Source organism: Vombatus ursinus, unplaced genomic scaffold, assembly GCF_900497805.2.
Source record: "Vombatus ursinus unplaced genomic scaffold, bare-nosed wombat genome assembly UNPS02014801.1, whole genome shotgun sequence".
NCBI classification, from domain to species: Eukaryota; Metazoa; Chordata; class Mammalia; order Diprotodontia; family Vombatidae; genus Vombatus; species Vombatus ursinus.
This window is the reverse complement of record NW_020954579.1, coordinates 1,378,791-1,391,401: the sequence shown is the minus strand read 5'-3', so window position 1 is coordinate 1,391,401 and position 12,611 is coordinate 1,378,791. Positions and strand designations below refer to the sequence as shown.

The 12,611-nt window shown below is 43.8% G+C and overlaps 1 protein-coding gene across 2 annotated transcripts; it reads left to right on the top strand.

The window, feature by feature from the left end:
* Positions 1 to 309: 309 nt before the first annotated feature.
* Positions 310 to 11,990, top strand: GSDMA (gasdermin A). Of its 2 annotated transcripts, none has more exons than XM_027873247.1 (12): positions 310 to 494; positions 2,087 to 2,332; positions 2,547 to 2,727; positions 3,452 to 3,617; positions 5,236 to 5,332; positions 5,738 to 5,785; positions 6,550 to 6,576; positions 7,311 to 7,343; positions 7,878 to 8,032; positions 8,536 to 8,650; positions 8,781 to 8,854; positions 9,356 to 11,990. In XM_027873247.1, the coding sequence occupies exons 2-12, from the start codon at positions 2,119 to 2,121 to the stop codon at positions 9,596 to 9,598; spliced, it is 1,353 nt and encodes a 450-aa protein (XP_027729048.1). In that variant the 5' UTR covers positions 310 to 494; positions 2,087 to 2,118; the 3' UTR covers positions 9,599 to 11,990. The 2 variants fall into 2 exon arrangements, with proteins under 2 accessions (XP_027729048.1, XP_027729047.1); XM_027873246.1 differs by having other exon boundaries at positions 311 to 494; positions 2,114 to 2,332.
* The last annotated feature ends 621 nt before the right edge of the window (positions 11,991 to 12,611 follow it).

Sequence of the window (12,611 nt, the reverse complement as noted above, 5' to 3'; positions counted from 1 at the left end):
TCTGATGTTCTCCTCCAACATCACAGAAGAATGTACAGAAGGATATCCCACGCATATACACCCTGAGCCACCCTACTCCCTCAAGTCTCAGTCATTGATACAGGTGCTACTTCCCATCCCAGTCTGACTCTGGTCGCCCACGCTGGCACCTGCCTGGAAGCTCCCCACCCAAGCCCTCAGCCCCGTAGCAAATCAGGGCCTGCAGCAGGATACATGGAGAACAGGTTGATGCAGTTCTCCCGGAAGTGTGGTCAGGGGGGTGGGGTGGGGTCACCAGGGCAAGCGGCATCTCTGTGGCCTCCATCCTTCCCTCCACAGTGGCATAAATCAGGCAGAGCCAGCACTGAGCACAGGGATTCTCTCAACCCTAGAATCCCTGTGAAGACCAAATTGGATTAACATCTGACCCACCCAGCACGTGACCTCTGCGTCCAACTGATAGCACCCAACCACTGACAGCACCCAATCACCACCACCACCACCACCATTCTTCGGTAAAGATTTTGGAAATGGGAGAGGGGATAGAGGGTGGGATGTAAGGGGGACCTGGAGGGTAAGGGAGGGACAGTAAATGAGAATAAATCAACCTGCTTTAGAGAAAGCAACTCCCCTAGAAGACAAAGAGACATGTAACCTACAGGGAGAATTTAAGCTCCGTGAAGGCAGGAACTGTTTTAATTTTCATCTTTGTAGCACAGAGTAGAAACTTAGTAAATACATATTGGATTGGCCTGGGCATAAGAGTTTATCCTATTCGCCCTTTCCTAGAGGAGAAGAGGCAGCCCCTGGACAAATTGTCCAGAAACTATGGCACAAATGAGGCAACTAGGTTGGAATAAGGAAGAGCTGAGGCCGAATCCAGTCTCAGAAACTTCCTAGCTGTGTGTGACTTTGGGCAAGTCACTTAACTAACCTCTGTTTGTCACTAGAGAAGGAAATGGCAAACTACTCCAGTGTCTTTGGCAAGAAAACCCCACAGATGGAGGTCCATAAGGTCATAAAGAGTTGGACACAAATGAAATGACTGAACAACAACAATATGGCATAAATACTGGGGTTCATTTGATTGAGTCAGAATGGTGCTGCAGGTGCCTCTTGCCTTCTGTCTCCAGCTACCCAAAGAACAGGTGTGGCAGTTCTGGGCACAGTGGTGGAGTATTCTCCTTCCCACATATGATGATTTAGCTGTGCTTGCCATCCCAGCTAGGACTCCTATATTTGAACCAGAAAAACACTGTCCAAGTCAGAAAATGAAGCTACCAGTAACAGTAGCTTATATTCATACAGTGCTTCAGGGTTTTCAAAACACTTTATCTCATTTGATGCTCACAATAACCCTATGAAGTATTCCAACTATTTTGTTGTTCAGTCATTTTTCAATTGTGTCTGACTCTTTGTGACCCCATTTGGGGTTTTCTTGACAAAGATACTGGACTGGTTTGCCATTTCTTTCTCCAGCTCATTTTACAGATGAGGTAACTGAGACAAACAGGGTTGTTAAGTGACTTGCCCAGGGTCACACAGTTAGTAAGTGTTTGAGGCCAAATTTGGACTTAGGAAGATGAGTCTTTCTTACTCCAGGCCCAGCACTCTATACACCATCCCACCTACCTGCCCTATTACAAGTATTATTAATTCTATTTTACAGATAAGGAAATTGAGGGTCAAAGAAATTAAGTGACTAAAGTAATAGCTGGTAAGTGGCAGAGCCAGGATTTGATCCTAGGTCTTCTGACTTTTGAATATAGTACATTTTATACTACACCATGATGCCTAAAATAGAGATATCTCTTCTCTCTCATAACCTTGAGAGTACCCCTAGTTCCTATCTGATGCTATTTCACCTTGAGCAAGTGAGTGAAACTTTCTGGGCTTCAGTTTCTTTTTTTGTAAAATAAGGACACTAAATGATATAATTATTTAGAACTTACATTTTCAAGGTGGAGGAAACATTAGACATCAGCTGGTCCAATTTTATCTCTAAGGTTTCTTCTAGCTCCAAGATTCTATAGTTCTATAGTTCTACAAAAGACCCCCTCCTACCCTATCCACCAGTTACCTCTCTCTTTCTCTCTCTCTCTGGCAGCCACCTGATTCTTTGCTCTCCCTCCAGGAACAATGACCATGTTTGAAAATGTCACCCGGGCCCTGGCCAGACAGCTCAATCCCCGAGGGGACCTGACCCCCCTGGACAGCCTCATTGACTTCAAACGCTTTCACCCCTTCTGCCTGGTCCTAAGGAAGAGGAAGAGCACATTGTTCTGGGGTGCCCGTTACGTCCGCACTGACTATACCCTCCTAGACCTTCTTCAGCCAGGGACCTCACCTGCAGGTCAGTTTGTGGCACAGGTGGGCACAAAGCAGAAGTAGACAAAGAGCTGGTCATCCAGCTAACAAGGCACTGTCTCTCTTCCCATGGCTGAGATTGGTTCAATGTCATCCCATATAGAGGAAAGAGGATGGGCTGACCACTTGGCCCCATGGCATTCTGAGTTGGGGAATGCCTTTGGTCCAGCACCCCAACCCATCCCCTTTCATCCCCTCAGATCCATCAGACACAGGAAACTTCTCTTTCAAGAAGATGCTGGATGCCCGCCTGGAGGGTGAAGTAGATGTCCCCAAAACAGTGAAAGTCAAAGGGACTGCAGGACTCTCACACAGCAGTACGCTGGAGGTTCAGTCTCTCAGCCTTTCCCCTAAAGCCTTGGAGAACTTACAGAAGGACAGGTGAGGGTAGGGGAAACTCTTTCTTGACATGAGGGGAGGAGAGGAGAATCTATAGGAAGGACTGGAACATTACCAAACTTCTCTTGGTCTTGGTATGGAGAAAGGGACCCTCAGACTACTACCCTGACTTATAATCTTCATAGGGGGAGCAATTCCTTCTGGCTTGTGGCCCTTACTTTGCACATAATGTGACCAGATCATCTTGAAAGTATTCCTCCTAATGGGACCTTTTTGTATTTAACTTTTAGTGCAGTCAGAATTTTATCTTGCAAAAACTACTTTAAAGTGTTTTTGAATTATTGTGGCTTTTGTGACCTCTAAAGATGACTCCAGGAGCCCCTTGTTAGTGACCCCTCTACCCATACAGGCTGTTTCTGGTCCACTCACAAAGGTAAGTGACCTAAGACAGCCAGTTTGCATCACACAGTTCTGCTCTAATGCCCTGCCACCCTCTTTGAGTTTCTGGGACAAGTCTGCACAGAGGATGTAACATCGGCTCATAAGTGGCACTAAGTGATAGTTGGGAAACAGAGATGAGGAGTACGGCAGGGAGAGGATATGAGGATTGGGCAGGTCAGAAATGTAGGCCACAACAGGCTAGAAAGAAGCCCTAGGTACATACTAGTTCTCAGGTGCTGGGGATTGAGAAATCAACAGGAGAAAGAGGCACCAACTAGCATAAGCTAAAACTCTGACCCTTCTCTTTGCGTCTCCTCCACCCCAGGAAGCTTGTGCCAGAACACTCATTCCTAAAGGAGACAAAGGAACGAGGGGAGAACCTGTATGTGGTGATGGAAGTTGTGGAAACTGTGAAGGAGGTCACCCTGGAGAATGCTGGGAAAGCTTTGGGATGCTTCTCCCTCCCCTTCTTTGCCCCTTTGGGCCTACAGGTTTGGTTTCCCCACTCCCACCCAGCAATACACCCAGAAGCTTAGGGAAGGAAGAGACCAGCCCTGCCAGTTCTTCCATCTCCAGTCAGCACCCCACATCTGTCTAATTCCCTTTCCCTAATCCTCTGTGCTCTGTCTCCTTTTCTGCTTTGCCTACATCCTGTCCCCAGTCCAGCCAGTTATGCTAAAAGACCCTTTCCTGATCCTATGGGTATAGAGCCTTGCCTGGGTCCTAAGAAGAAACAAAAGTGAAAGTCAGTCCTTGGCCCAGCAAAAGCCTAGAGGACACCTGTAATGGAGGTAATCAAGGGGAGTACACACATGTGTACACACACACACACACACACACACACACACATGCTCTGGCTAGGTCACTTCCTATAGCGCCTTGGCCTATTCCAAGACATATGTCTTGGCCTCTAAATAAGGGCATGTGCAACCAGAAGCCTATGGTGGGTGCCTGTGTGGCCCACTCTCCTAAGAGATGTAGGGGGAGGGAGAGGAGGGCTGTGTTGAAAAAGGAATATTCACTGAGTTGTTTAGTCATTTCAGTGGTATCCAACTCTTTGTGGCCCTATTTGGAGTTTTCTTAGCAAAGATACTGGAATGGTTTGCCATTTCCTTCTCCAGCTCATTTTACAGATGAGGAAACTGAGACAAGCAGGGTTAAGTGACTTGCCCAGGGTCATACCACTAGTAAGTGTCTGAGGCCAGATTTGAGCTCGGGAAGATGAGTCTTCCTGATTCCAATCCCAGTGCTCACTGAGTCACCTAGTGGCCCCAGGAAGAGGCTAGGTGAACTTTAAAGGAATCAACAACTTCCACTCTTACAGTCTTGTGAGCAAAGATTTTACAGATGAGGAAGCTAAGGCCAAGAGAGATAAAGGGAATTGTTTTGAATCACACTGAGTTGTAGAAGGCATCTACACGAATGATTGGAGTTAGGAGCTTCAGGATAGCCTATTCTTAGGAAATGGAAACCCAAGTAGAAGAGCAAAACTCCAGAGTAGAGAGTATACTCCAGTCAATAGCGATTAGTGAGCACAAATTCCAGTGCACTGCTTGTATTACACAAGCAGTAATAGGGGTAGTACAAGGTTTTGGCCCTTTGGGGCAATTTAGAGGGCAATGATTAGGGTCCTGCCTTCCATAGTCCACCCCTTGGTGGTGGGTACTCATGTCTCAGAGGCATAATGTCTCTTTGGGGAGATACAAACAGGTAAGGTTTGTTTTTCTGTGGGTGGCTCTTGGACTATTATTACTGAGTCTCGAAACCAAGAGGAAAGGAAGGAGGCTTCCTGAAACACGTTAGGAGGGATGGAAATTGAGGAGTGGATGACTAGGATGCTAAAGCTGAGAGGAAGAGGAGAAGGGCCTATGAAGGCTTTGAGTCAGGATCAGCCTAAGAACAGGTTTGCCCAGCAAGGGTAATGAGTCTGAGTCAGCAAAGGAGATGAAGGTGGTTAGATGAATTGTTAGTGAAAACTGATGGAAGGGCTTTGAAGTGGATACCACAGAATTTGGCCATTTGTGAAAAGCAATTGGGGAGGGAAAGGCAGGGAGCAAATTCAAACTGCGGGTGTCTGCAGGTTTCCTGATCCATGTTTTCTAATCCTAGGGGTCTGTAGACCACAAGGAGGCTATCACCATCCCGAAGGGCTGTGTCCTAGCCTTCCGAGTGAGGCAGCTGGTAATCAAAGGAAAAGATGACTGGGGTGAGTTGAGGCCCAGGAAATCAGGGTCCATCTCCTATCAGGAGTCTGTTGGTCCCTCTTCCCAATTATTAAGTGTCCTTGATCCTTTCTTCTGAGAGCTGTGGAATGGGTTGGGAAGAACAGGGAAATTATCATATTTCAAGTAATGCAGCCCAGAGATATGGTCTGTGAGATGGGGAGGGACGAAATAGAACACCTGAGATCAAATCCTGAAAGAATGTACTGCCCCTTTCATATTGGTGTTGTTCGGTTTTTTAAACCTTACATAAGATGAGTTAGTAACAACCTGGAGGGAAACCTGCTTGATTCCAAAGATCTCTAAAAGCCTTTGGGTAGGAGAAGGTCGAAGGTGCCAGGCAGCAGCTAACAGCACCATTTCTTTCCTCTCTCTCCTCACCCCTCTAGACATTCCTCATGTCTACAACGAGAACCTGAAAACTTTCCCTACTGAAGGTGAGTAAAACTGCTGCCAAGTAGAAAGCCTATAGTCTCCCTATCACTCTAGCCTCTAAGGCCCTATCCCTCAGCAGCCCCTCCCTTCATTCCCCAAAGCCTTCGGATGTGGTGCAAGTCCTGTAACCTCTCTGGGCCTCAGTCTTGTCATCTGCAAAATGAAGGAGTTGGGCTAGTTGACCCATCAGATCCCTTTGAGCTCTAACCTTTTCTGAGCCATGGGCATCTTTGGCACTCTGGTAAAAACCTACAGACCTTATCTCAGAATGTTTTTAAATGCATAAAATAAAATACTTAGGATTTCAAAGGAAGCCAATTATACTGAAATAAAGATGTAATTTTTTCCCCTATCCATGTCACAGAACTCTCCTGAAATCTATCCACAGTCCCCTTGGGGGGTCCATAGACCCAATACTCTAAATCTGATTCTATGACTTTCTTCTGTTAGCCCCATATCTTCACACTTTTCCCCTACTATCCTCTAGGTCCCAGATTTTTGGGAGAGAGAGAGGGAGAAGGATAAAGATAGAATGGTTTATTTGTTCTCTTAGACCAAAAGAAAGAAAAACAGAGAGACAAACAGAAAGGCAGAGCTTGAACATTCACCGAAGTAAGGATGTTTGCTCCAAAATTGTGAGAATAGGTGCCAACAGTATGTTTTTGTAATGACCACTAATAAAATGTTACATTACAAAACGTTCCTGAGGCAGAAAAAAAAGTAGAAATGGATGTTATGCTGATGTATTTTTATTTTATTTATCCAGAAAAGCCTGAAGAGAAAATACTCTCCTGTAAGTGTGTTTCCTTTCTTATTATTATACTTTTCTTTACTCTGACTTTCAAAATACCAACCTTTTCTCATCCATTTTCTTGTGGAAATGCTAGGAGCTCAGGAGAGATGGTGCCCCAAAACTGAAGCTTTATTTTTCTTTAAAAAAAAAAAGCCACAATTTCCAAATTATCCACAGAAGTGAGAAATCTTTAGGGAAGATCCTCAACAAGTCTGCTCCCGGGCCCATGTCCTCAAGATTCCAGTGGCAGTGACTCTTTATTCACCCAATAATTATCCAGTATCCTTCTGGTCAAAGCCTGGAACTGCTACTGTAAAGGCCATGTTAACTTTGCCACTGATCAAAGACTTAGCCCTCTCCTTTCCCCTACCCCACCAAGTTCTCCACCCCCATAACTCTGTTCCCTTTTTATCTTCCAGAGAAGCTAGGAACGGTGAGACAGTGGTTCTCAAAAGGACAGGACCTTCTTAGAAACAATTAGAACACACTTCCCTACTCTCAGTGTTATGCCCACATCCTGAAGCTGAGTGGCCCTGAGCAAGGGATCACTTAATCTTTGTGAACCTCAGGTTCTTCATCTGTAAAATGTAAATAATAATAATAGTAAGGGTCAAATGAGATTGCATATTTAAAGTATTTTGTAAACCACAATATCCTATATAGACATGAGCTTTATATTTGTAACATGCTTCAGGCTGACACTCTTATCCATTTGTTTTCCTTTCTCATTCCAGTTATCCAGACATCTGATATTACTAAGGAGATTTGTAAGTTTTCCCTGTAAGCATGCAGGAGAGGGAAGAGCTGCTAAATCTCTGGTCCCAGAGGTCTAAGCCATTTCCAGGGTCAAAGGTCCTCTCTGATGCTAACTAGAAACATCCTTGGGTTGCAGGCTGCAGGGCAGACCCTCCATGCATGGTTCAGTCTGTCCCCTAGTTGTCACACAACCTATCACCCTCTGGAAAAGTCCCACTGTGGCCATTGCCATCTCCCTGAGAAGTTATTCTCTTCAGTAGCCAGGGGGAAAACAGTTCTCCATCTCAGCTTCAGATAAGGATTGGGCTCTCACTATTTCTAAAACTAAGCCAAGGGAAATGAAAACAAATCAAGTCCAGTAGATTATTTTATAGGTCTCAGAATAAGAGAAGAGGGAGAGCCCAATCCAAACTAAAGACCAAAATGTGGGGATCTGAATGGAGGAGTCCCAAGGAAAAAGAAACTATTATGGGCAGGGTACCAGATGAAAGGGGTTGGGAGTAGGTAAGGTAAGGAATTGTCTTCTATTTTTTCTGCATACACAGCTGAAGTTCCAGAAGATTTTGGATCACTTAAGAAAGAAGTACAAAGTGAGGCCCAAGAGGTGGACAAGTTGAGCAGGGAAGGACAGGCGTCACTACTCAAGTCCCTCAGAAGCCTTCTGGGGAAGAAACAAGACCTCCAAGACTTAGAGCTCTCGGTGAGATACTGAGACCCAGGACAATGGGAGAAGTTTTCAGGGGTGGTTAGGTTCTATGAAGAGGGGAGGCAGAGGGAGGCAGTCCTAGGGGAAAAGGTAGGAGAGTACTCATAATTTACCAGATACAGAAAGGAAAATGAGATACCCTTTTCAAAGCTGGCTATGCGCCTTGACAGGTCATTGCTGCTCCTTCCTCACTCCTAAAAGAGAGAAAACAATGGAAGTCCTTCTTCAAAGCATACACCTCATTGCCCTCTAGGTAAAATTTACTGTGAGGGAAAGAAGGTTAGCAGAAGGTATGAGGGGCACATCATTAGAACGAGATTGAAAGACAACCAGTTTGGAACCTTTCTTCTTAAGGATGAAGGGCTCTAGGTTCTAAATCAGGGCACGAACCTGTATGTAAATGAATCTTTTACAAAAGGTCTACAAAATACGTAGCCATGCTGACTATATTACATAGGAGGGACAGTAGATCAGACGGTTTTCTCTTTCACCCACAGTTTGAAGAAGCTCTGAGCAAGCAGCATCCTGTGTCCCTGGAGGCCAGCCCAAAAGACATTGAACTCTCCCGTGATGCTGTGGAAGGCATTCTGTATTTCCTCGGAGCCCTGACAGGTAAATGTGAGAACACCCCAGAAAGGGAGGTGAAAGGGCCAAGACCATGTGGAAGGTCCTCAGTCCCTCAGAAAGCCTCTCCAATTGGCCCCCTTTATCCAACCCACATAACGATGCTTCCTGTTTCCAGAGCTGACTGAAGCCCAGCATAAACTACTAGTGAAGTCCATGGAGATGAAGATCTTGCCCCAGCAGCTGACGTTGGTAAGAGGAAATGGGCCCAGCGAGGAGAGTTTTGGGGAGAAGGTGGCCACAGACCAGACTTCAATGGGGGACAACAGAAAACATGATTTTTTAATGAAAAAAGGGGGTGTGGAGGTACCTGCCCTACCCCAAAAGCTAAGACGTCAGAGATCATTTGATAGATGATGAAACATAGCCCCATAGCTAATACATGACAGAGCCAGGACTGAAATCCAAGTGTTCTGACTCCCAAGTTCAGCAATCTTGTCACTGTACCATGTGCTTCCTCCTCCCTCTGTGTCCCTCCCTCAATCCAGGAACAGGGTGGCAACAGCACACCTGTCACAGTCTCACAGAAAGAGTTAAGCAGTGTGAAGTGGAACTACTCTCTGGGTTTCATTGCCTAATTCTGAGAAAAGGAGCAGAAGGGGAATGGGTCCTTAATGAATGTGTGTGTCTGTCTTTGGAGGAAAACAAAGCAGAGGTTCTCAACTCCTTTTGTTTACATTGTTTTTCTTCAAGGTGGAGAGTATTATGGAGCAGAACTTTCTAAGCACTGAGGAAGGTTTATTTCCCCTGAAGCCTGAGCTACTATCCTCCCTGGGGGATGAGGAATTGACCTTCACTGAGGCTCTGGTGGGGCTGAGTGGCTTGGAAATGCAGAGATCAGGCCTCAAGTATAACTGGGACCCTGACACACTCCCCCAACTCTGTGCCCTGTATGCCAGCCTCTCCTTCCTACAACTGCTAACCCAGCACTCCTAAACTCCTCTTTCCCCTGCCTCCTGCCTCTCTTCTCTTAGACTACCTTCCCTCAAGTTCCTTTCTCTCTGTTGTTACTGCTATAACATTCAGAACCACCAAATGACAGTGTTACAGAAGATGAAAGAAACCTCACTCATAAGGAGTATTTTAAGCCAAGGCCCCTAATCTCTGTCCTCCTCTGTGTCCATCAGTTGAAATTTAAACCCTCTAAAAGAAGTGGTTCCTTTAAAAAAAAAAACAACTAAAAATCACTTAGATAAGGAAAAATATTACCTACCCCATTCACTTTCACTTGCCCTCCCCCCCAAAAAAACTCATTAGAATAACAAGCATTGCGTTTCTTTAATTACCTCCTTTGCTTTGTTTTTAATTATCACATGTGAATAATTAATTCACACCAGAAAGGGAAATACAATATAGTCAGAATGGCTACATATTTTGTAGACCTTAGTAAAAGATTCATTTACACAAAGGGCCTACAGATACTTTACAGGATTTTCTCACTCTCTTGCTTCATGGTCCCTACCCAAGGCACCTGAAAAACTATCTATATGATACCTTCCAATATACTGAACCCATTTCCTTATGTGGTTCTCAGGATTTCAAAAGAAAATTTTATTAAAAAGAGGAAAACATTCTTGAATTTGAATCCCAAAGATATGTCAGTTGTGAGCCCCACCCAAATACTAGGACTTCTGTAGCAAATCACTCCCCTACCTAGTTCAGTCTTGACTTGTTGCTTCTCATGGGGAGCAAAGTGAGGGTGATAATAGATTTATTTTCTCTCTCCAACTTCTTGCCATTCCACATTCCCTAGGTCAATCCAACATTTTGTCAGATGAAGTGAGGACAAGACTCAAGAGATCTTTGTGTCCTTACGTCTCCACCCCAAGCAAAACAAACAAAAAAACCAAAACCAAAAAACCCTGAACTCCAGAATTCTACTTCTCTTCCCAATTGTCAGGACTGCTCTCTGTAGATCTCCCCTTCTTTTTTCTGCCCTGTCTCTATTAGTTATTATCCCAAACCATCACCATGTATAACTTCTAGTGGACACAACTTATTCTCTCCAGTTACTCAATCATTAAAGGAATGCAGAAGAGAAAAAGGTCCCAGGATCAGATAATATTACAAACATTAATAATGCTGCAAAAGTATTTACAAACTACTTGGAGGAATCATCAATGTTCCATGGACATTTTGAGAACTACTGCTCAAAAAAACAAGGACAGAAACCAACAGGAGTTGAGAGAGTATGAAATTTCAGGTCCAAAAATGGGAAACATGTCCAAAGAAAATCCAATCAGGAGCCCTTTGAGGGTTATGAGACTAGAATAAGAATAGAAGATGCTGAAAATTAAAGTCCAAAAGATTGGACATTATTTTCAGAAGTAGCAGCAGTATAACCTTCCAAAATGATTCAGATAGATGAAGAGTCTAAACTGGATGAAGGGAAAAACTCAGATATAAGATTAACCCAGAAAATTCCGGTCACTATATTATTAAGGGTTGTATCTTCATTTTTATTCAATCTTTTGGCCCCAGTCTTGTCTGATTAGAAGTGGTTGTAGATTAGAAAGACAACTGGCTGATATAATATGCATTAAGACCTAATAAAAGATCTTGGGTTCACAACACCCCTGCCTTAACTCGGGTTTTAACTAAATTAAAAAATAAAAACATTGAAGCCACAACTAATACACCAGTCAACAACGATTTATTAAGTACTTACTGTGTGGCTAGACACTGTGCTAAGTGCTGGGAATACAAAACAGTCCCTACGCTGTCAAGGTGGTCAGTCTAATGAGAGAGACAATATGCCAACAACTATGTTCAAAGAAGATATATACTGGATAAACTGGAGATAGTCAGAGAGAAGACACTAAAATTAAGATGGTCTGGGAATGTTTTATTGGAATGGTTTAACGGTATATTACAGAAAATCCAGTTTGTTTATCTTTTAGTAAGGCAAAGTATCATTGTTGGGAAGGAGGAGGTTGTTTCTTGGAAATGATTGTGTCAAAATACAACCCATCAATTTCAAAAACAAAATTGAGTAAGTTCTATTAGATGGTCAGTTCTTCAAGGGTCATGGGCCAAAGGAATCAACTCTCAATCCTTTTCTCCCCTCTTCTAAGACTGGTTCCCTCACTTCCTAAGAATTCATGACCAGCTTCCAAATGCTTTGTATCAAGTAATCCTCCTCCACTCTTGGGTGTCTTCCAAAGCTTTGCGACATTGCTCATTGGCATAGCTTGTAGTTATCTCCTGAATTGGTTGTTCTTTCCTTTTGATGTAATCATTATAAAGAAATGAGCTAAGAGCCTAACAATCCAGGGTGGAGGACTCATAAATTATAATAATAAAGCTTGTTTATTTTCTTTCGTCATAACTCTTGCCCACCTACATGAAATGCCCACTGTCTTTTGACAACAGTATCCTTTGACATACATTATCTTAACTACCTGTAACAAATCATTTAACCATAGCTCTAAACACCAGTTCTTCATCTTTCAAATACAAGGGTTGGACTAGATCATTAAGGAACTTTCCAAAAACTTTTAATGGTCCAAAAATCCTGTCTTTTCTCCTCTTTCTCCCCACTCACCACTTCCTACCAAACTGAGCATACTTGTTCCCTCAATGTTTCATTCATTCATTCACCAAATAGCCATTGAGCAACTGTCTACTAGGAAAAACAGTGCCCCTATCTCTTGCCTTGACTATAACAATAGCCTTCCCATTGGCTTCCACTCTTACCTCTCTCTTCTCTATTCATCCCACACACAACTACCAAATTAATGTTCCTAGAGCACAGGTCTGATCATGTCATTACCCTGCTTGTAAAGCTCCAGTAGCAAAAAAATGAAAAATAAATAAAGCTCCAGTAGCTATTGCCTCTAAGATAAAATAACTCCTTTGTTAACCATTTACAGCCCTTCATAATCTGGCTCTGAAGGGGGGGGGGGTTTGGGGTGCTCTTAGATGCACAGAGGCACCCCAAGATCGTGGG

Coding starts and splice junctions, on each gene's coding strand:
- GSDMA (XM_027873247.1), top strand. CDS start 2,119: ATGACCATGTTTGAAAATGTCACCCGGGCCCTGGCCAGACAGCTCAAT. Junction 2,728..3,451: donor GAGAACTTACAGAAGGACAG/GTGAGGGTAGGG, acceptor CCTCCACCCCAG/GAAGCTTGTGCCAGAACACT. Junction 8,033..8,535: donor TCCAAGACTTAGAGCTCTCG/GTGAGATACTGA, acceptor TTTCACCCACAG/TTTGAAGAAGCTCTGAGCAA.